The sequence below is a fragment of the Haemaphysalis longicornis genome, unplaced genomic scaffold (assembly GCF_048455015.1).
Source record: "Haemaphysalis longicornis isolate Haplotype H1 unplaced genomic scaffold, Haemaphysalis longicornis Haplotype H1 scaffold_1, whole genome shotgun sequence".
NCBI classification, from domain to species: domain Eukaryota; kingdom Metazoa; phylum Arthropoda; class Arachnida; order Ixodida; family Ixodidae; genus Haemaphysalis; species Haemaphysalis longicornis.
The window spans coordinates 285,791,651-285,815,900 of record NW_027526203.1 but is presented as its reverse complement, the minus strand read 5'-3'; the positions used below and the strand labels follow the sequence as shown (position 1 = coordinate 285,815,900).

The 24,250-nt window shown below is 43.6% G+C and overlaps 1 protein-coding gene across 3 annotated transcripts in view; it reads right to left on the bottom strand.

Moving 5' to 3' along the window:
- LOC144147170 (5-oxoprolinase) overlaps window positions 1-24,250 on the bottom strand; it is a 69,868-nt gene that overhangs the window by 19,866 nt on the left and 25,752 nt on the right. For all 3 annotated transcript variants that reach the window (XM_077679243.1, XM_077679251.1, XM_077679254.1), the window contains 12 exons: window positions 22,959-23,101; window positions 21,826-22,064; window positions 20,512-20,600; window positions 13,602-13,683; window positions 13,334-13,501; window positions 8,122-8,263; window positions 6,293-6,405; window positions 5,726-5,789; window positions 5,506-5,606; window positions 4,919-4,955; window positions 1,659-1,769; window positions 814-915 (listed from right to left, as the gene is read on the bottom strand). In XM_077679243.1, the coding sequence (XP_077535369.1) occupies window positions 814-915; window positions 1,659-1,769; window positions 4,919-4,955; window positions 5,506-5,606; window positions 5,726-5,789; window positions 6,293-6,405; window positions 8,122-8,263; window positions 13,334-13,501; window positions 13,602-13,683; window positions 20,512-20,600; window positions 21,826-22,064; window positions 22,959-23,101 (1,391 nt within the window). The remainder of the gene's footprint in view (window positions 1-813; window positions 916-1,658; window positions 1,770-4,918; window positions 4,956-5,505; window positions 5,607-5,725; window positions 5,790-6,292; window positions 6,406-8,121; window positions 8,264-13,333; window positions 13,502-13,601; window positions 13,684-20,511; window positions 20,601-21,825; window positions 22,065-22,958; window positions 23,102-24,250) is intronic.

The window sequence follows — 24,250 nt, the reverse complement described above, 5'->3', positions numbered from 1 at the left end:
TAGTTACAGAAGACCTTGGTTACAAAAGGCATGCTTCCCGGATTTTACTGTAATAGAAAACCAGTCTGGACAGCAGAATAGCTAAATATCTAGGGACTATACTGCCACGGTACTAACCCTAACAGCTTTGCAAAGCATGGCTTGAGGACGTGAGGTCCCCACATGTTGTGACGAGTTTTGACTGCGCAGTTAAACTCGGAACACCGAAGTGATAGGAAGAACATTTGCTGTTTAATGCAGGCCTCAACCGCCCTCTCTCAAGCACTAGTAGTGCACTGGAAGAGGCCATTCAAACAAAAACAAAGGAGGTGTACACAACAGTTAACCTGTACATAATGAAAAAAAGAGAAGGGACGCAGTTTAATTACATGCATTCTTGTAAGTGCCAAGTTAACCATTTGATAAAGTGAAGAGGTCAGTACAACATTTTATCCGAACACCATAGGAGGATTCTATTATAGCTGAAAGCAGCTGTTTCAAGTAAAACAAACACGTACACCACGAAAAGACCAGAATAACAAAATTGATGCGAAGTGTTATGCACACATTGTACTAAAAATATGCCGTGCACCATGCGCATTTTGTGCAATGCATTGCTTCAATTTCTTGCCCCTTCTGCCCATTCAGTGTCGTGATCATTTCAGCAGCACGAAACAAGCCAACCTTATTTTAGAGAAGTTCTGCAAGCAGGAAATAAAGGCGTGGCAATTCGAAGGAAAGATAGTGACAAACATAGCAAGCAAACCGAAACTACTGCCATTTTACACAACTGTTGTAACACTGCACCACGATTTTGAGAAAGCTATGGCTTACCGGCGTGATGACCGTGAGATCAGGCAGATGACTGCCACCAGCTTGGGGATGATTTGACAAAATCACGTCCCCAGCTTGGAGGCTGTCTCCCAGTGCTCTCATCTGCGTGGTTTTGAGCATCAACAAAGTAAACTGAATTTCTGCTGTGTGCACATCACCTTTCATAGACACAGTCAGCAAGTGTACTTAAAATAATTACACTTAAATCTGGTTGTCCTTTCAATCTGGAAGACAAGCTTGGCTAATCCAGAATTTTGTGCAATTTCCTTGAAAAGTTCCAACTACCATTAGCATTCAAAATAGTATACTATATAAAACTTGAAGCTGTCTCAAGTTCAACTTCAAGTGGTGATAAAGCAGCAGTAGAGAAATGCCCAATGAACAAGGCAGTCTCTCGGCTCAAAAAGGTAAAGATCAGGTACAGTCATGGACAAATAAAATGCAAACACGAAAATATGAACCAGAACACGCAACATCGAAGAATTCGGTTTGAGGAGATCACAATGCTGCGGTTGTGGTATATTTGGAAAGTCATGTTTACAAACTTTGCTGCTGCTATGAAGTGATGCGACAATTCGACTTGCATAGAAAGAAATTGCGCTATTTGTGTTCCTGTTCATATTTGTGCATTGGTATTTTATTTGTCCATGACTGTATACATGCAAGGCCAAATGACGATTTTAAACCACATGAAGAGCGCGCTGTCAATTCTTGTTTATAAGCTCATAAGATGGACGTGTCTTTTGTTCCTTTAAACCACTCATTTTGCTATTTGACATTTCTCGTCCAAGCTCTTCCTACATCCCCTCCCCGAAAATGGCTAAGGCTATACAGTGTAGACTTACCTGGTATTGGACGGCCTCCTGCATGGCTCCCAGGTGGACTGGAATGTGTGGAGCGTTGCACACCAGCCCACCATCAGGTCCAAAAAGGGCACACGAGAAATCAAGTCTTTCCTGCACCAAAGGTTTGCACTATCATGCCTTGTCCTTTAGCTATACTTCAACTTTGGAAGCTTATGACCCTAACAAGGAAGCCCGGAATCTGAAGATCCGAACTCTTAGCTAGGACACACAGTGCAGATCCACAGTTGGCGTCAGCAACAAACAGCCCATGGCTCAGATCTTGCCCGTAATGTGGTACTGCACAACTCCTAGGATTACCGGAAAAAGCGTCCCCCAAATTCACCTCCCTCCTACTCCCACTTACACCAGACTGAAAAGCACCTTCATCTCACGATGGGTTAACAATACAGTTACTATGCAATGCACGGTGAGAAAGATATTTTTACCTTTGTATGGTATGATTAATCAGTGCTATTTACAACTAAGCAAACAGGTATAACCTGCTGTCAAATATGTCATTTTTGAATTTGAGAAGCAATGAGTGCTCGTGCATGGCATTGATGGCAAGTGTGTGAGCAGTTCTCATGTTGAATGTGTTTTCGCCCTTCAAGCTGCAGCGCAAAACCCAGCACTCCAGCCTCAATGCAAAGCTGGACTTCAGGGTTAAAATCAGTGAACATGTTGTAATATGGCACTCCCGTCTAAGCTTTTTGCCTATAGCAGTGCAGATGCCCAATCATTGCTGGACTTGTAAACCATACAGCAGCTAAACATAGCCAGGAAACAACTATACCAGGTTAGCCATGCTGTCTTGTGTAAAACAAAAGACTGGTAGCACAGTCAAAGCAGGAGATAAAGTTATACATTGCCACACTGTTGGCGATTATATAGACAAAGAAACCTTTTCAGAAAATTACTCTAGCTAGAGCTAGTGGGTTCATATCGACACACAAAAAGCTGCAGCATATTTTTGGTCTGATTTGGGATTCCCCTTCGCCCTTCAAATGCGCAACAATAAAGCATCTCTGCATGGGGCAGTACTTTATTTGCTTTGTTTTCCAGAACATCAACACAAATAAAAACCTCCGCCGTGGTGGCTCAGTGGCTAAGGCGTTGCACTGCTGAGCACGAGGTCGCGGGTTCGATACCCGGCCACGGCGGCCGCTTTTCTGATGGAGGCGAAAAGCAAAACGCCCGTGTCTACGAGATTTCGGCGCACGTTAAAGATCCCCAGGTGGTCAAAATTAATCCGGAGCCCTCCACTACGGCGCGCTTCATCGCCTGCATTGCGTCGGCGCGTTAAACCCTACAATAAATCAATCAATCAATCAAATAAAAACCTGAATGTTCACCTAATATAAACAAACCCAATGTCTTGCCAAAAATTTGCCACTAAAACAAGTATTTATGGCCTCAAAACCAGCCATATTTTGAAAATAAATTCTACCGGCAAAGTGAAACCACACTAAAGATAGTGCTTAAGAAATCAAGAACAAATACGTTGCTGCAGAGAATAATTGCACCATGACAAAATTGCTTTTAATATTCATTAAATATGTAATGAAAAACTCGGGGAGTCTTTTGCTAGTGCATTAGAGCCCCCTAGGGGCAACGAGAAGGTATAGTTAAGGTCGCGTAGGTGAAAAGTATTGGGTTGGGATATAAAATGTAAGAGTGAGTGTCACAGCCTGCTTTTGCAAAGTTGGGTGGGTAGGGAGGAGGGTGAGATAATTTAATTAAGGATTTTAAGTTAGCAAGAAGGGAGTCAACAGGAATTTGTCTTATGTTTCGATATCGAGGGCATGCCTAAAAATGTGTTCAGTAGGTCAACAATTTCACAGGTGGCACAGGTGGCATTCGCCTCGATTAGGAAAACAGAAAAACTTTTGTCGTTTTGCATTACAGAATCAGTTAACATAGATGGTAGTATGCGCAAACCTGCTTGGAAGTGGATTTCATCTGCTCATGCTCACAGATAAGTACGAGAACATAGCTAAAGACATCACAACAAATTACCAGACACTTTCATGCCAGTGTACAGCAAACACGTCACTGACAATTAAAGTGGCTCTCATTTGCAGTATGAATAACAGTGGCCATCACAAATACAGATTGTGCAAGTTCGGCAACCTAATTTTTTTTGCCGTTACAAACATGTGTCCAAATATTTTGTCTCATGACATTAATGCTGTTGTACAATATTTCCTTGTTCATGAAAATAAAACCAGAATTTATGAATGAGTTAAAAAAAAAACAATTTCTTCCTAGTTTTTAACTTTCAGCTACATTCTTGTACGAGAGCTTACAAAATTATGAAACTCTAAAACAAAGGACCCTAAATATAAACAACGATTAATATGCTTTCAGTAGACGTGCAAATAATCCACTCAAGCTTCAAGAGCTTCAAGAAATGTCAATCCATTACATCATAGGTTTCAGTTTTTCCCACTGGACATAGCGACACTTTCCCACCTCATTTTGCATACTTTGAGCGATTCTGACAGCATACTTTTATGAAGTGTTGCTTACATTTACCTTCATTTTTAAATCTGAAGAACAACTACTCAGCCATTAAGTAACCTAACTACTAGAATAGGACGTTAACATTTTTAAAGCCATTGTAGTAACTAACGTAAAAGGCAGAACACAAGTGTACAGTTAGTACTGTCGTGAACCTTACGAGATGGCAATTACAGTTGATTGATTGTGGGGTTTAACGCGCCGACGCAACGCAGGCGATGAGGCGTGCCGTAGTGGAGGGCTCCGAATTAATTTTGACCACCTGGGGATCTTTAATGTGCACTGAAATCTCGTACACACGGGCGTTTTTGCTTTTCGCCTCCATCAGAAAAGCGGCCGCGGCGGCCGGGAATCGAACCCGCGACCTCGTGCTCAGCAGCGCAACGCCTTAGCCACTGAGCCATTGCGGCGGGTGGGCAATTACAGTCGATCCCGGATATATCGAACTGCAAGAGGATCGCAAAATAGTTCGATATATCGATAATTCGATATATAAAATATTTTCTTTTACATAGGATTTCCAAGGGGATGTCTGGATTGTTCTATATATGCAATAATTCGATATATCTGGGTTCGATATATCCGGGATCGACTGTACACGTAATTTCACTATTTCTGACATTAAATCAATAATCGCACAGATGGTCTTCCCTCTAAGGGTCACTATCAGTAAGGCAAAAAAAAGTACCGATACTAGCTTCATTCCCCTTTCTGTACCCAACAAAAAAAAGAAAACAAACCTTTATGTTTGTAGAAATAGATGTTCGTTGAAGAATTCTGCAATAAAACATGACGTACTGTGATCAAATTTTAGTGAAAAATGTTTATGCTTGTCACCAGTGCAGGCTAAAAGACATAAATTAAAGCAGCTTTAATCAGTATCCATAAAATTTTAATTGGAATGCTTTCAAGCTTTTAAAACTCAAAGCCAATGGCTGAATGTATGTTACAAAAACACTAAAGACATGGAATTGTCATACATTCTCATGAAAACATGCATTCTCATTAATGCAACATTAGGGTGAACTACTGGAAAGAGCAAGCACCAGAGCAAATCTTCACTAGCATGCACATTCTTACGTGGTAGTCTGGCTTAAAACGTAGTCCCCTAAAATCCCCCAGTCAGCATTCCAAAGGTTGTTGTAACTGGCTAAGCTCCCCTACTAGTTTGTACCCACTGAGCTTTCCTCTATGACAAATATGGCTAGACAATGGGTTCCACTGCACATCATGAACTTTTCTGGACTACCCAAGAGCACCTAAAACGGTGAAGTAGACTGTAAACCCAAGGGGAACAAACAGGAACAATTTGGTCCTCGACACTTACTTTCCCATCTGTTCAGCGATGCTCATGAAGCGATGGGAGAACAGAGAAAGACGCACCGCATCCAACTCCAGTCCTATGTTCTCATGTTTAGACTTGCCAACCTGTTGCATTAACAGAATTAAAAATTTGTACTTGCTCATCGAGGCATTTTTAAAATTTTGTCCAGTTTTTGTCCTACGTTTAAAAACACAGGACACCAATGGCATAAAAAAAAAATTACCTCAATGCTAACGTCTCCATGTTCTAGAACTTCAGCAGTGCACGAGGGCTCTACAATAATGGTACTGGAAAGAAAAAAATAAAAGCATCAAAGCGCCAAGTGTGAGACAACATGCAGCCAAGTTTGAAGTCAACAAAATACACAAAATGAACCAAATATTTCCCTAAATTGAGAATTTAATACTGTCAAGTGTTTTTTTTTTAAATATTTTTATGTACTGCTTCATTTAAACAAGGGTACAAATTTGGCGGTATTTACTTAATCTAAAGCACTAAAAAAACTGTCTTTTCTCATGCACCCACACAAAAGATATTCAGCATATGCTACAAGAGCAACCCACAAAACAGTTGATTGATTGAACTGATTAAACAAAACAGTTCAAAAATGCTTTTAAAATAGAAAATAAAAGATTGGCTTATGTGCCTCCGGTTATAGATGTCGCGTGGTTGTACTTGGTATCCACCATATGTAAATAATTGCTTTTAAGCCGCCTTAGGTCACTGTCACCTTCACCATTCTGCCTTTGACAACAACAGCATTGCAAAGCAACTCCACAGCTGTGCATACCAATTGTCGTCGATGATGATAGCTGGACCCTGAATGAGGTTTCTGGCCAAGAGATTCCTCAACAGGTACACAGGTGTTGGGTAGTAGGAGTCATCAAAGTAGCACTGGGCAGTCTGAAATGTGCAGGGTAATTACACGCCTGTTGCTGTACCAGGCTGCTGTACTTACACTAGGGATGGAGTATTTTGAAAGTAATCAATAGCCAAAAAAATATGAAACATGTTTTAGTAGGTGCTCTGCAATGAGTATTCACGATAAACATAACTTTTTCAGCCACCATGAATCCGTCACCCCTCAATGAGATATTTTTCCACTGCTCTTGTTTTTTGACAGAACCTGCAGCGATGCAAGAGTTGGCTTTGCCGCAGAGCAAGCACGGCTTTCTGGCTGCACAGGCCAACCCGCAAACTTACGTTTGCTATTCTGTGTGATGCTGAGGCTGTGTAAATAAACCAAGCATGCATGATGTAAGTTCAACGAGAACCTTGTACTGCATTAGCAGGAGCGTTACTACTCGTGTGGGGGGGGGGGAAACAGCCTGGAGTACAACTTACAGCTAGCAAAAGAAATGTATGGGTAATACTGTATGCAAGTGGGGAAAATTCCTCACACAGAGAGTCATTTCCTCCCTTACCCTCTGCCCGTCATTGCAGCATCAAATAAGTTCCACAGGCTGCAAGGGGCCCTCTTTTCCACAACATCCCTGGCAGAAAACCACAACATAAACTGCTAAAAAATCAATATAAATGGTAACAGATTGCATCTTGACAAATAGCACACACAAACAGGGGCAAGAAAGGACACATGGACACAGCGCCTGTCAATGTGCCCTTTCTTGTTTCCGTTTGTGTGCGCTATTCGTCAAGATGCATCAATTCCAACTAGGCCGGCCCACAGTTAATTAAGCTGACTGCGGAATCCGAAAAACTTACCCACCAACTGAAACCTCCTACCATGTTTTTTAACAGCAGGGTTCTGCTGGGAAGGTTAGGGTTTTTCACTCTATGCAGTACCTTAGCTTTCACACAACCAGAATGTAGGCCTCATAGTGATGCTAATAGTACGCTGGCATGTGACTAAATGTGAATATTCAGGCCTTGACAGTGTAACTTTATTTGGAATAAAAATAACTGCGGCGTCTTTTAAACAAACATTGCAAGGAAGCAAACGTTTACTTTCGTGTTCTAAAGTTCTTTCATAGATATAAACAGCACAAACAACAATTTACATTTATTTTTGTAAGCTGATCCAGTCAGCGTCACGTTCTCAAACTTTTGCACTTGATGGCCACATCTGCCCTCAACCTCCCGCAAGGAGGCAGGGGCAGTGGAAAGGCAGTGGGCTCACGAGACAGTAGTTCCGCACCAAGTATTTACACAGCACACTGAACTGCCAGCACCGCATGCACACTGTAGCATGTGATGACCACAAAGCTCGAAGATGACAACTACCCAACTATTCCAAGACCATCAGTAGTTTTTTTTTGGTAAAACTATCGATGGTTGCTTAAAGCACAGTCAGTCATATTAGTAGTGATTTTACCAATAGTTCTGAAGCCCTATTACAAGCAAACAAGAGAATAGGTGAAATTTTTTTTCTATCTTCCCCAAACAGCATGCATACAAAAACAGACACGGTTATTTTTAATAGCTCAGCAGAGGCATTGTTCATGCAAACGTCAGCAGCCCTGAACAGTTCCCTACTTCTTTAACACTGATGTGTTACGATTACTTACAAAACTCTGACTTTGCCACCTGCAAAAGCAAACAGCGATGAGTGACGCTTTCAATGCAATGAGGCGAGACTTTGGGTAGTGCTGCAAGCAATACCTCAACAGGTTCCGGCGGCTGCTTTTCTCCAGACTTCAGGGGCTCACTTGGCTTGACGGAAGCGCAGCCGACGGCTCGAACCCGAATGTCATCCACCATTATGTGGCGCCCATGAAGCACAAAGCCAAACTCCCGTTTATACCTGCACACCATCACAAAACAATGCACCTGCCCTGGCGAACTAGCTTTCCTTATACTGCCTTTACTTGAACGCCTTTCATCTTTCTGTCCCAGTATGCATCCATATAATGATGGAAATGGACTGCTTTGGAAATGCACCAAATTCAATTAATAGAAGTAGCCATACAATTACATACATTAACACCAATAATATGCAATGGAACTGCCCAGACGGAAAAACGTCTTTGCCAAACAAAATAAATTGAAGTGCAAATTTCATGTCAACAAGTAAAATTTTTCAGAAGTTGTCTAGAATGGAAAGTAAACATTGGTTAAAATCAAACCTTAAAGAAAGCACACCAAATTGACGGCCAACAAACACAGTACCTACAAGCCTTGACATACTGTTTCACACCTGCTGCAGCACTGGCCGGACGAGAACCCTGTGTTTGCCACAGAAGAGTGGAAAGGGAAAAACTGACTGGCTGTCCCTTTGGCATCACCCAAAAGCATTTTAAAGAGGCTATGAAGACAACATGCAACTTTCCTTAGTATGACAGAACTTGCCTTTCTTTCACCATGAAAGAATTGCAAAAGAAACGCTTGACATATTGAAAAACTCATATTTCCTGCTACAGTGACACAATATGGGCTGGGGTGACATAATATGGGTCAGCACTAAAAACAGTGCGTTAATGCACATTATCAGTCAAGTGTAGAGATGTGAGCCACTGAAAAAAAGCCAAAAAAGCATTAGGAAAAAAAACATTTTTCGTTTCTCGTTTTTTTCAACCAGGGCAAAATTGAAGAAAACAAACGAACAGAGCTTCTTTGGGTAAATTCAGTGTGACGCGACAATTCTGCAGTGAGGGGAACGCTTTCTGAAATCAATGATTTGACGTCAAATTGGGCACAGATTTTGAGAGCGGAAGCTCTGCCAGGACTTTGGTGGAGCGGCATGAAACAATTATATTCTTTTCAGTGTAAACGAAAAAATTCATCGGACACTTTAGATTTTTTAAGTGATTTGAAGGCGAAAGCTAGCTATTATTGAGGACTTCTTCACTGCTGCATCATGTTTGCGGTGCCGTCATGTTCACCTGTCATGCGGCACAATAGGCAACCGGTAAAAAGCGCAAAGGCTCATGGGTACATCCTCTGCTCCTGCCACTTCCGGCTCGAGAGCTCCCCTGGCCTCCCATACGCCACTGGGTTTCATGCACATGTGTGCATGTTGTTTATTTGACACAAAATGCTTAACTTTCAGAGAATCCCCTAGTAGGATTAATCGTTGTTATTTATTGAATATGCGATGCACGGGAGTTTCTTTTTCTTTAGTGAAATCAGATAAACAACATGCGCACATGAGCGTGAAAGCTGCTGGCGTACGGGGGGAGGCCGGGAGAGCTCTCGAGCCGGATGTGGCAGGAGCAAACAACGTACCCATGAGCCTTTGCGCTTTTTACCGGTCCCCTACTCTTGTTTCATCCCGGCATGGTACAGGGTTAGTGCTGTAGTTACTTCACTTGGCAGCGGCTCTGGCTACCCGGGTTCAAATCCCATTCAAGCTCAAATATGCTTCTATGTATATTTCATTTACTGATTTTATTTTTACAGCAGCTGTAATTTGGTTTCATTCGTGTAGTCGCCAGCAACTACGGTCACCTTTCGCGTTTTTATGAGGTATCCTTAAGAAGTATGTTGAGTTTATAGATCTGTGCGGAATCGTCTTTTTTCAATTCTTCGTATTTTTTGGGGGAAAAAAAAAGAGAAAAACCTGTTTTTTTCATGCCCCTCAAAATATCATGAAAACTTACATCTCTAGTCAAGTGATACAAACAAACGAAACTAGAGGCCTCACTACAATAGTCCAGTCACGTTTCTTAATGGTGGCTTTGGTTAGCAGCTGCTCATTGCAAATTTAAGATTCTGCGACATCATAGACATCATCAGAAAGTAACCGGGGATACGCCACTTCTTAACTATACTGGTATATTTGAGCGCCATGAATACAAGTAGACCACTTGCGGTAGCAGCAATTGCTTAATAACACAGAAAATGCCAAAAGCGCAAATACAGGTGTCGACGTCCACACGCTTCCCCACACTAAAATTTGTCACATCACAAATTGTGAACGCACGGTGAAACGGGATTGGTAGAGCTTGCCTAACTGTTTTTCTGAAACACACTGAGGCAGCAGGAACACGTAAATGTTGAATAAACGTTTGTGGAGACTTTTGCTGGTCATGTGTTTTTTTAAAAACACGAACCTTAATTGATTGATTGTAGGGGTTAACGCGCCGACGCAACGCAGGCGATGAGGCGCGCCGTAGTGGAGGGCTCCGGATTAATTTTGACCACCTGGGGATCTTTAACGTGCGCCGAAATCTCGTACACACGGGCGTTTTTGCTTTTCGCCTCCATCAGAAAAGCGGCCGCCGCGGCCGGGAAACGAACCCGCGACCTCGTGCTCAGCAGCGCAACGCCTTAGCCACTGAGCCACCGCGGCGGGTCCACGAACCTTAATTAGCCAACATTATAGTAAAATGTGATGCATCAGCCTGACTTTGGCTCAGCTTCAGTTTTGTTGAAATATTTCATCTTGTGCACAAGCGCAGTCAAAAGATGCATGTATGTGGGCCAACGCAAGAGCCTACCATACCTACCAACCACCAGCACATTTACAGAATGTTCCACCTAACTTTAGCCAGAGTTTAAAAATATTTCAATGCACTCTAAGACGACACAGCCAAATGCATGTTGCTAACTTTTCTAGGTAGTTTCTCACGCTATTTATTTTGTTGCTAATTAGGTAATCAGTTCATTTTAATTAGCCAACTTTCGAACCAACAAAGCTAGGAAAAAAATCCCTATTAGAAAGTTGCAGAGCGGTATTTTGAAAACTCAGGATAAACACTTTCTGTCATAATATCCATTAGGTATTAGTGTTTTTCAGCGTATTGAAGATGCCCGCAAAATACAAAAAAATACCATGTGATGTGCCGGCTCGCGCGTCTTGATAACAGTGCTTCCAAACGTTGCACTCACAAACTACCATAAGCGAGCTGCCGCTTAAAAGGCGACAGGGCAGCAACGTAGGCGTTGGCTGTGCCATTTGCACCGGTGATGTGCTTCTCTCGCGACAGATCGCCAATAGCGATAAGCAGACGCAGCGGTTATCGCTTGTCTTCCCGGAATCAACAGGTTCGCCATCTGCCCTGTCACTATTTAAGCAGCGGCGCGCCGATGGTAGTTTGTGCGCGCAATTTTTGGGAGCACTGTTATCACGACGTGCAAGCCGGCCCGTCACATGGTATTTTTTTGTATTTCACGGACACCTTCAATACGCTGAAAAACACTAATACCTAATGGATATAATGACAGAAAGTGTTTATCCTGAGGTTTTGAATACCGCTCTGCAACTTTCTAAATGGGATTTTTTTTTCCTACCTTTGTTAGTTCGAAAGTTGGCTAATTAAAATTGACTAATTACCTAATCAAGCAACATACAATAAATAGCATGAGAAACTACATAGAAAAGGTAGCAACATGCACTTGGTTGCGTCGTCTTAGAGTGCATCGAAATATTTTTAAACTCTGGCTAAAGTTAGGTGAAACACACAGCCAGTGGTAACTGCAGATATTTTTAGTGCAATCAACAATCAAGATTTTATCAACTGTGCGTGCATTTTCAACACCTGCTCTCATGGGGCAGCAAGCCCTGGCATTCCTGTGAAGCTTAGCTGGCGCCGACTAGCCCTGCCTACAAGCATTGGGCCTCGTGGCCAAATTTACCTGTATACCACAAAACTAAGACAGCGTTAAAAAGGCCGTTTCTGATTGGCTGTGATGAAAGTAAAACCCAATGAGAACAGGCCAATAAGAACAGAAGATGGCAACAATCGAGTAAAATACGGCTTGGCTGGATCTGGTCTTTTTGTGGTGTGATCGAAACATCATGAAAAAATGAAAGGGAAACGGCTGACAGGAATGCCAGCTGAAGTAATTTTTTAGGAAATGGGGCATCATTGGCTGCTGAAAAAAAAGCTGAGATAGTTACGAAATGCTTGGTCTTTCAGTTAAAACAAAGAGTTATTCAGCCTTTAGTGTCCCCTTAAAAGTATCCAGATTATTTGTTTGAAGTTGTGGGATAAAACAAGCTGGACTACACTCACAGAATACCAAATGTGGCATAATACAGAATGTGGGCACAAATAGTGTCTCTATGGCGTTGAAACCCCGGCTAGCTAGCTACAGCAGGCAACAGCATCCCCTGAAATCCCCCAAGAGTCACCGTTTCGTCCCTGGGTGCCACAACGGGTTCGACTCACCGACAAGGTGACAACAGGCTCCAAAGGGCCAGGATTAACCACGGGCTTTATTGGCCGAATGGTGCAACAACAGTGCCAATAACTACACTATACCAACGCCTCACTGACCAGCTCAATAGGAGCAGGGATGGCCGAGGCTACACGTGGGCTGCGAGCAAGGTAGGCCTCATGGGCCTACCCGAGCGTCCAATCACGGCGCAGAAGGCCCCACCCCGAACGAGGCAGTGGCGAGGTAGATGGCAACCAGCGCCTACCCTCGTGGTTGGCTTCATGGTCCCTTTAGCTTAATGGCCCCTTCCTGTGCATTGGCTTCTTCGTGGTTCCTTTAGTGACCCATATCCCCTTCGATGTACGCTGGCCACAATCAAGGGCAGGGTCACAAAGGCCCACTGAAACTGCGCCCACCCCTAGAGAGTAGCCATTGCTTTTAAAATACTTTCTCCCACACTTACAGATCAGTGTGCTTGTGCCACACATTTGTGCATGCTCATACTGACAGATCTACGTGTCGATGTCCTTGCGAAGTGGCAGGTGCATAAAAGTAAGAAATAAATAACTAGCATCTAATTTTAACAACCTTCAAAAAATGAAATTTTTCAACTAAAATTCACTGCATGGAAATTAAACATTGACAATTTCTCCACCTTCCCGCAAAAGCAACTTTACCTTACAATTCCACTTTTCAAAACTGCTAACTCTGGATGCGTTGATTTATGAGGTACATGAAAAGAAGCTTCCCATTCAAGTGAACAGTGACTCACTTTGTTTTGAAAGACAGTTCAAAGTCTCCAAAAGCAGAGACAGCCTGCCCAGCAGCAAGGGCAGAGGAGCAGCTCGAGTTGCTGGTGGCAGCCTCAGACGAGCACATGAGAGCGCAGTCCGTGCGATCGTAGCGCATGTGCAGAAATGGCTCCACGACAATGTGCTGCCTGGGCCAAAACACATTGACACAGATTAGGCAGCAGTTCTCCTCTACGAGCTGTTGCACTGGAACTGCAAGCAGCCCGAAAGCACGTTGGATACACTTACTCTGCAAAACCTTGCTGGCGCAGCGCGTCTGTGCATTTCTTGCTGAGAGCAGAGATTTTGGAATCAATCAACGGAATGTTTTCTGAAAAATAAACTACCATCAGCTGTATGCTTGACATAAAATTAGTTTCTCAAGTAACCACTTATGGGCCCAAAACATAAGAAAAAAAAAAAAAAAAAAAAAAAAACCAGACGTAGTTGATCTTTCCTTCAGAAGGCCATCATGCGTACGAAATGCTCTGAGCAAGCCAGCAAAAAAGGAAGTGATCAAAGAAGCAAACAAGCAGGCATCCTTGGCCCATGACATGCACAGCCCCATTCATTATTGGCCGATCTCCTGTCAGGGTACATTGCGTGTTCACAAATATGGTTGCGAGCCAGAGGCAGCCTCCTTTTCTGGGTGCGCAAAAGCGTGGGTCTGGGTAAGTTTTCTTGGTACAGGATGACCCTCAAAAGCCATCTAGCAATGGCCTGTTTCTTTAAATGGTTATTGAGCTGAGGCAAAATCAAATCTAGAAACCCCAATGAATTACAGCCGAGTCCACTTATAACGATACCATTTATAACAATATATCGGCTATAACGATGAACAACTATGGCACCATCCACTTTTGTATGCTCTCTATGGTAAGATAAACCACTTACTACAATGCTCCAGTGCCGTTATATTGTATACAGCGATTGAATCTGGTCACGGCGAGCACCAAAAATGTAAGCTGCCTCTGCCCGACGGCATGCGCAGCGAGCCATGATGCGCCTCCCATACTTTCTGCCCCCCCCCCCCCCCCCGGAAAACGCGTCGACTGCACTGCTTATGAGGAAGTGAGGGAGGAAGAGAGAGCGATTTTCCTTCCAAACCCCCCTCCCGGCGCCTCCGCTTTAACATCATCCCTACGCCCGCTCACGAGCTCGCGCTATCACTCGTGCTGCTTGCTCGTGCATTCGCTTGTTGTGTCACCTGCACAGCGCTTTGAATTTGACAGGGTGCCTCTTCAACAGCCTCCGCCTTTTTGCGGATGGCACGTCAGGGCCAATGTTTTAGAAACGTCCGAGTGCCTGAATGAAGAGGCAATCGAGCGGGTATACGTGCTGCAGACAGCGGTGGCAGTGACAATTCCGACGACGCAGTTAGGGTCTGCGCAGGAGGCCCAACGCATGATTCTGTCCCTCAGAGACTTCGTTTATGCCAGGGACCTTTTGCTCAGCTAGGTGAAGCACCTATAGATGCTCTTGAAAAAGATGTACGCCAGCTGCGCGTGCAGCAAATGAAGGTGACCGACAAAGGCTTCTTTTCTGCCAACAAGTAGTAGTACGAACTTGCTTGCATGTGAATAAAATGCGGTAAGCTCTCGTAAGTCTTTTTTTTTTCACAACCCACTTACAACAATTATCGGTCATAACGATGGGATTTCCTTGGCACTTGGATATTGTTATAAGTAGACTAGACTGTATTCCTGCAATATAAGTGGACTAGACTGTATCCTGCAATAACCTCCAAGACCCATGAGAGCAAATCAAGCTTTTAAATAAAACCCTGCGGCTCTACTTCATTAACTGCAAACAAAGTAATTAAAAATTTCAAATACTTCAAATAGTGAAATGGCGCTGTGCATCAAATTGGATAGCAAATGCTATTTGAGAAGTATTCGAAGCTTCGAATACCCTATTCGGAAACCTCTAAAAAATGCATTGTCCAGAGGTCGTCAGTAATGCTTGATTTACATTTACATATGTCCCTATCTTACTTTGTTTTTTTTTCCCCAGAAAAATGCTTAAAGAGACCATGCAGACAAAACACAAGTTTGGTTCATTATAAAGATTGCCACGTTAGAATCTGACTGATGCCACTCTTAACGTAAGCTTCGCTCAAATAAGCTATATAATTAGGAAAAAAGGGAGTGGCCATGCAACTCACTAGCTCATTTCCTGCACCAGACAGCTGTGTGATTGGCTGAGGTAGGCAAAAGCAAATGCAAGTTAGGCAGGGCTTATATGCTTGCAGAACGAGCTATTTTTTCTTAAATGCAATGCATATTTATTTTATAGCAGTAACAATGGTGGGGTAAACAATGGAAGTTACGAAAGAACACGTAAACATAGAAGTCCCAGTGCGTACTGCTGTCGGTACTGTGCGCACTATGCTTGTTATAGCTGCACAGCAGTCCGACACATTGGGGTTGTCTCACATGACACTGGCTGATTAGCGTAAGTGACATTGTCTTACGTGACCCCGTTTGTCGAGCATAACCGATGTTTCACGAAACGATTACTTCTGACCGTAACAAAAACAAGCCAGGTGCAAATATGGTCAGAAACAAAGCGAGGGTGGCGCCACCTAGGAGGACTGACAGTAAACAAGACATTCCCATGACGACGTATTAATATTCACTTGAAGACCTGTCCTTGTTACGTCATTGCAAACGTCACGAAACACACGTGGCAGAAGAATCAAAATTTTAACTTAAATTGATTAATTTCTTAGTGAATAAAGCATTGTTTGCTGCCAGACAAGTGCTGGGGGCACTATAAAACACCAAATCTTTCAAATAAAACGAATGTATTTTGTCTGCATGGCCCCTTTAAACAAGCTCTGCCAACCCCCTCCCCCAATCACAAATTGTGACTCTGCAAATTGCAGGGCAAAAATAAAATAAAATAAAAAAAAATGCACAGGGAGGCAATCGAGTGGTACAGTATTTGCATTTTTGGAGCTGCAATCTACTGATACAGGCAACCTTGCTTTCACACTTAAGGGCCCCTTTAACACATGCTGAACGTGATTTTTTTCTAAATGCTTGTGATATCAGAGTCCTTCAATGCTTCACTGGTCACGAAACTGCTCCGTAACTCTATCGGCGAGCTTTATATGCTGCCTTCCACTGCCATGCAGTGGCGCCACCATCATAGCGCTGCCCAGGGCAACAGGGACGCAGCAGACGCGGTCTGCTGGGAGTGTGTGATGTGGTGAGAACGTGCAATGAGCTTATCATGCTATTTATTAAAAAACGATGCCCAACATGTGTTTCGGGCTGTTGTTTTGGGCACATGGGTACAACGGGAAAAAAATCCTTGTTCTGTTTACACAGTAATGGAGAGCAGCATAAAAAACGCCTTGGCTCCGCGCGTGCGTGCGAGAGTGGGAGAGTGGGAGAAGCATTTTGATGCCTCTGACATCATCCGTGCCGATAAATTCATTATCAAAGGCGATGCGGTGTTACTGCAATGCGACAAGCTGATTCTGAGACCTATTGCCATCCCGAGAAAGTTTGATGGCTCACCAGCCTGCTTTAAAAGTCAAAGCAGCAATTGCGGACGATGACAAGACCACCAGTGAAACGGTGCTGTCGAGCATGCTCCATATTGTCTAGAGCATATTACACAGTTTACAGCAAAAAATTATTTTCTGATTGTCTACATGGGCCCTGTTGAACTGCTTTTGATCGATAGTCGTGCAGTTTCAGATCCACTTTGTAAAACGACGGCTGAAATAATTCTCTTTTTTTCTTCGGTGCCGCCTGAAGTTTTTTCGCGCGAGACAAAAATAAGAAATCACGTATGACAAAGAAGAGCGACATGCACAGCAAGTGGAGGGATAAAACCAAGCTGACAGAGCAGCGATCAAAGGAAATGTGCCCTTTGCAAGCGTCCCGGATATATCACTGCACAACACTGCCCAAACTTAAAGCCTGATTTACACTGGTCAGCAACTTCGTAGTTATGAGCTAATCACCTGCTTGCAAATTTGCACTATGTTGTGCACAGGTTGGCCGGTCAAAATTGTTTTTAACGTTGTCTTTGTGCTTTTAAATACAATATTCTGTTCCGGTGGTGTTCGGCTCACTGAAACAAATGCAAGAAATAAATAATGTAGACTTGGGTTTTTTCTTTTTTCTTTTGCAACCTGTGATAAAATCTATTTTATTCTTCTCTGCACTTTGGCACTTGCGAGGGTTCAAAAGCATTGCAGTGGAAAGACACACGATGCAGCACATGCTTTGGTCCCTATTTTTTCTGCAGTGCTTTTAAATTCTTGCGCAAGTATGCACCAACCGGCTCAATTGACAACATTATTGCGCTTTCAATTCGAGCATTATCCTCTTTCTTTCGTGTTCTGCCCATTGTAGCGCGATTAATACCCGTCAATTGTGCCTATTTAGGTGCACTTCCATGGAGTTTACGCGGCTAAAATGTTATTCGGGCGCAGCTGAACAAATGCGAATGACACAACCACAGAACGGACACTAAGCTGAGTGTGTTCCCAAAACACACTTTACCCGGGCTGGCTCGCCGAGTGAGTAATCTCGTCAGCAGGGATTTGGAAATCAAGAAAAGTAACATCGAACAGTGAGTGTTTAGATTACTATAAGTAATGTTAAAAGTTAATTATGAGTATAGTGTTGATTTTTTTTTTTTTAAGAAAGAGCGACAAAAAACAACAAAATAACCTTGCTTCCAACGACGTTCCAGCACCGCCTGGCGGGGTGTTGCTCCATGGCAGCCGTTCTTAGCGGTGTTCTCGTTAGTGGTTTCTTGTGGCTCTGTGGTTCTGTTCCCGTTTCAGCCTTTTCTCTTATATTTCAGGCTCCCTGATCATTTTTACTGAATAATAATGCTGTTGCTGCGACTCACTGTGCAGTGAATAACAGTGAAGATATAAGCGCCGGTGTTCAGTCGCCATCCAGACTGTATTTTTTGTGGACCTGTGCAAGGTGCCGATTGCGGTTTTGAACAATGCAAACACAATGAAGTGTTCACATGGTTTCTCACATGCTAAAGAGAGAACTTTCAAGTGATTTTGTGGAATATTTATGTAGGCTATCGTCACCGACATCATGCACAAGGGCCCTTTGTTTCGCCGTTTAGCAGCGTGCAGCCAAAGAGTCATTCGGGGAGCCCGAGTGCACTCTGCGCAACTGCACTTTAAATAGGCACGTTTAATAGGGGTATAACAGATTTATGATTACTATGCTCTGGATGGGGGTACCGTATTTTCCGGTCTATAAGTTGCCGTTTTGTATAAGTCGCATCCCCTCAAAACAAGTTAAAAAAAAAAAAAAACGTATACAAGTCGCACTGGTGTACAAAACACACTTGTTAATCAGGTAAACTCGTAGAGGATCAGTTCGTTAGAAAGTGCAGCGAAAGTACATGGTTGCGGTTGCCGCCGCCTCTGAACGCATCTCCCGGTAATCACTGATAGACATGTGCATATACCGTCCAAAGTTTAGACAGAACTAAATTCTCAAAAATGGTTTACTGATACACACAGATGACATGAACTTACAGATGACGTTAGGCAAAACCATCGAAGCCTTCTTCCTCCGACTCGCTAACACATAATTCATTCGTTTAGCCATAGAGCTGTGTCTCTTAACGTGCGCTGACATCACGCAGCACACAGGCACCTTTTCGAGCATGGACCACGCGGCCGCCACGTACAGGATTTATTCCATACATAAGTCGCACCAGTGGATAAGAGGCACCAACAAAAATTTCAGAAAAAAAAACGTGACTCATAAACCGGAAAATACGGTATTTGCTTTTGTAATTTCTCCTTTTCCTCCTATCGTCAAGTAGTAGCTACAGAGCTCCAACTGTATATAGGTAGGGCTGTTTGTTTTCGGGTTTTATATTTTGCTTAAATTGGGGGTAAAAATAGGGTTCTATTTTTCAAACTGAGAATTGTAGCGTTCTTTTGTAAAACAATTCCAGAATGCAGGTCTTTTCGAGTTAAATCTGCAGATGTATAATGTAATATCCTCAGCTTGTATTATTAGAAGGTACTAGAGCCTCCTAACTCTGACGCATTAAAATTGGTGTTAGCTTCCAGCTGGAAATACGGGGGACATCAGGGTTTTCTAGCAAACACTCCCGAAAATTTGGTGTTTCGTTGCAAATTAATCAGCAGTGATGACAGTAAAGAGCATTGATAACTCCTAGGAAATGAAAACATTTTATTCACGAAAAGCTCGTGATCGATTTTCTTGTTTACATGCATTGTCTGCATGTGCAACATGTTGGTCTCCATTCGAGACATGCCTGATCGTTGAACGTATCTCAGCCGGGAGAAAGTTCTCTCGACATCACAGCATCTGTTAACTAGGCCCAACAATGTGAGTACAGCACTTATCAGCCTGGGGTAGCGAGCGGCAGAGTCATACCAATACTCAACGAGTTCAAAAGCTGCATTTGTGGGGCTTGCTTCCAGCAAGAACTGGTTGAGGACGGTGGACCGTCAGCTAATAATTGTGCAGAAATGGAAAAGGTCCATTTGGGGATAAATCGGGTATAACCTGATTCTCCTGAAACATGTTTAGGGTATAAAAATTGGGTAGAATTGGATTTTACCCGAAAAAAAAAACAACCCTATATATAAGTTATACGTTCTGCGTAAAGAAATGAACAGAAATTTAAAAAAAGAAGAACATGACAGTGTGCCACATCCCGGGGACGTGGATGTAGGTATTGGCTGCGGCAGGAGCAAGTTGAGAGTAAACTGGAATAAAACAAATAATAATAAAAAAAACACTCGCTCATGAAAGGCAGGCAGTATATCTTTACGAAGCTTGGACAACTAGGGAAAAATCGCAGCTAAATCAGAGTGGAGCGACAGCCAGCATTCGCTTGCCGCGACCGGGCAACAATAGCAGTGGCTTTTGGCACGGGCGGCGGCCGGGTGCCCCCTTAGCGGTGGTGGCCACCTGTAGTGGTGGGTGCTGTCCGTATATGAAACTGGGGCCAAAGTTCCGCGACCAGTAAAAGCCCTGAAGGACTCTGGTGATACTTAAAAGGGTTCATGTTCCAAGATCTGCAATTGCTAATGCTTTGTTCAATGCATGTGGAGGTGGTGTGCATGGATCGAAGCAATGGACTGCACATCCCAATATGCCAAACCACTGTGCATTCTCACCAGCATTATAGATCATGGCACATGGTTCCTGGGCTTCCTCAACGACGTCTGCAAGGGCCATGCCATAGGCTGACAAAATGCCAGCATATCTGAGAAAAAAATGCCAAGACAAAAAGAGAAAAAACATTTTTTTGCCACTGTACACAAAGCTACACACAATCTTAACAGACACCTCCTTTCTAATGGCATAACAGGGTGTTTTTATGACAGAATACAACCTGAGATGAATGTTGATAACAGCAGGCACAGTTGCACAAGCTTCAGCCTTAAAGTCTATTTTTGCTGTTACATGTCTTATAATCAATTTAAAATTGGTTTATTTACTCGGTGTTTTATATACATACCAAGCTTTTTCACAGAGTTAAAAATGACCCTACCAGGAATAGCAAAGCAATTTTTTTAGACATGTAAACATTGACTTATTCTAGCCCAATTCTACTGATAATTTATTCCTCTGAAGAAAAAGTACCATATAAAAAGAACACAGAAATGCAGAGAAACCTCTCAAGACACCTTCCCACAAAATGAAGACAAAGGCGTTGAGGCGCAGTGCAGATAAAACCACACAAACGCATTTCTTGTCATCTTCATACACCTAATTACGTCCACTGCAGGATGAGGGCCATCGACTTCCTATCCTGAGCCCTTTGCATCTATTCTTCATGCCCGATCACCTTATTTTCTGCCTTCTCCTCATCTCGTCCCTCAGTTTGTTCCTTGGGTGGTCATTTGCCTTGCACGCTTGGCTACCTTTATCTTTGTTTCAGCGTGGATATCTTATTCAATCACCTGTGCTTGAAAATCAAAACATTGAAACACACACCCCCAGTTTTCTGTTAAGGTGCTTAAAACCCTAGAGCAGTGCACAAAAAGGAGTCACTCAGATGATCATGTTTAATGCGACAAAGCTACACATGGGCTGTGAGGGACGCTCTAGTGGAGGGCTCGAGGTCAGGGACGTAGCCAGAGGGGGGGTTTGGGGGTTAGAACCCCCTCCGAAATTTTTTCCAGGCAGCCCTCGAGCCAGACTTAATGCCCCTTTCGGCAAATATCCTCCCTTCCGATAACCCATAACCCCCTCCGAAAAAAATTTCTGGCTACGGCCCTGCTCGAGGTTAATTTTGACCACCTACGGATTTTTAACATGCGCCAAAATATCAACACATGGGCATTCTTGCTTTTTGCCTGCGTTTTAAAAGCGGCCACTGTGACCGAGATCGAACCCTCATCCACCTCGGAGGGCAAGGCGTCACTCTCATAGAAAGGCCAGGGGACAGCACAGCAGCCACCCAGGAGGAGGGGAAGGGCTGGCACCTGTGAATGAGCACCCTCCGCATGCCGAGCGTCCTGGCAATGGCGCATGCGTGCTGTGCCCCCGCTCCTCCAAAGCAGGCCAGCAGGTGCGTGGAGACATCGAAGCCCTTGCCCTGGGTCAGCGCCCGGATGGGCCTGCACATGGACTCGTTGGCCACGTTGATGAAGCCCATCGCCACCTGCTCCACGCTCATGGGCCGGTGACTGCCGCCCGGCTGCTCCTGCAGGAACACGTTCACCTGCACACGGTGGGTGGGCAGTTAGTCAGTCAGTCAGGCTGCCTCTGAAGATTGCAGAAAAAAATGCGAGGTACACAGGATGCGGGAGTTCTCCAAGGGGATTAATGAAACACTCCAAATAAACTTTTAATGAGTGAATATAGCTGAAATTCCACTGATTGCTACAGCTTTGTGGATATTATAGACTGTGAAAGGAAGTCACACACAGCGGGCTCTAACAAAAGCCCAGAAAAACATCTAAGCCGAAAGGTTCGGGTGTACTGACAGCACCCGTCGCTGCACACACCCAAATGCGCTAGAAAAAAAAAAAATAAAATAAGAAACAATTCAGCAATCTGACTTGCTTATATCATTTGAAGTAGTTGTAGGATTAATTGCGCTGCTGAGCACGAGGTCGCGGGTTCGATTCCCGGCCGCGGCGGCCGCTTTTCTGATGGAGGCGAAAAGCAAAAACGCCCGTGTGTACGAGATTTCGGCGCACGATAAAGATCCCCAGGTGGTCAAAATTAATCCGGAGCCCTCCACTACGGCGCGCCTCATCGCCTGCGTTGCGTCGGCGCGTTAAACCCCACAATCAATCAATCAATCAGTTGTAGGATTTTAAAAAAATAACAAAAAGATAAAAATAGCTTGAAAAACTGGCCAACCTTTTCTTACACATTGCAGCTGCAACCTTATCTATCACAGATAGCTAAAAGCCCACTGATGTGTCGCCATTTACCTGAGGACAGTGCTAGGCAATTGTGCCAAACTACTACCACGAAAAGAACTTGTCATCTGCTTTCGTAACAATGAGGTAAGATGACATATTTTTAAGTGCTGCTTTTTAAGATGTACAAGATGTATAAAATCTGATGCGACACATGCATGCGATGTAATGTTTTCCTGCCTTACCTCACGCGCGAGTTGATGGAAGGCCGCAACTGCAGCTTCCTTGTCCAGTGGCTCTTTTTCCGAGGGGCCGAAAATCTTGGGAAAGTGCTCGGGTAACAGCCGCCCCAAGCAGACATTGGCATCCGTCACAGTTAGTGGGCCTCCTGGTTAGATGACATTGCAACCAAGCCATTGTGCTGCTTACACCTAACAACACCAACACGTCACACTACAGGTTTTCCCACTCGATTTAATCCAATCGCCATCAATTTAATCCAGGCACCAGCCAATTTAATCCTAGTGCCATTTAATTTAATCCAGGTGCCAGCGAATTTAATCCAAGTGCCAACCAATTTAAACCGGTCGCCAACCAAATTAATCCAGCTGTCAGGAGGTTGTTCAGGAGTGTTTTGTGCGAAATTAGGCGCAACTTTGCAGACTTTGTTGTGTGTGGTGTGGTGAAAACATGGTGTTTCTTCATCTATTATGTGCAAAATATCTCATGCACACAGCCTAATGAACATTTACTAACATGTGCAGACCAGGAGAGCGGTCTCGTTTGATCCGTTGGTGCCACGTGCTGATCGTCTGCGAGATCGTCAGAAGTGTCGTCTGCTCGCGTTTTGTTACGCCAGCAGACTTGCTAGCGTATTGTTATGCGAGCAGACGATACTTCTGGCACGAGCAGATGATATTATAATTTGGAAATAATACTTAACATGGCAGAAAAGAATTCGTTGATTGAAAATCAGAATGAAAAGGGCATTTAAGTAATATGTTTTTATTAAAGGAACTTCTGAAGGCATAGTTACGCGAGGCGCAGAAGGTGCTTCTGACGTGAGTTATCAACGGCGCTCTCGCAGATGATCAGCTCACAGCACACGGCACCGGCAGATTAAAAGACCGCTCTCCAGTCAGCGCATGTTAGTAAATGTCCATTAAAAGCTGTGTGCATAAAATATTTTGCGCATAATGGATCAAGAAACATTACGTTTTCACCACACCACGTGCAATAAAGTCCGCAAAGCTGCGCGTAATTTCGCCCAAAACACCTCTGAGCAACCTTGTGACAGCTGGATTAATTTTGTTGGTGCCCGCGTTAAATTGGTCGGCACTTGGATTAAATTAGATGACATTTGGATTAAATTGGCTGGCGCCCAGATTAAATTAGATAGCGATTGTATTAAACTGAGTGCAAAAACCTGTAGTGCTCTGTCGAGAAACGTGTGCAGGCCAAGTACTTTAGCAGCAGCCATGCACTTTCCTGCAGCATCAATGCCCTCGCTGCAAGCACTGCTCATGAAATCGACAAG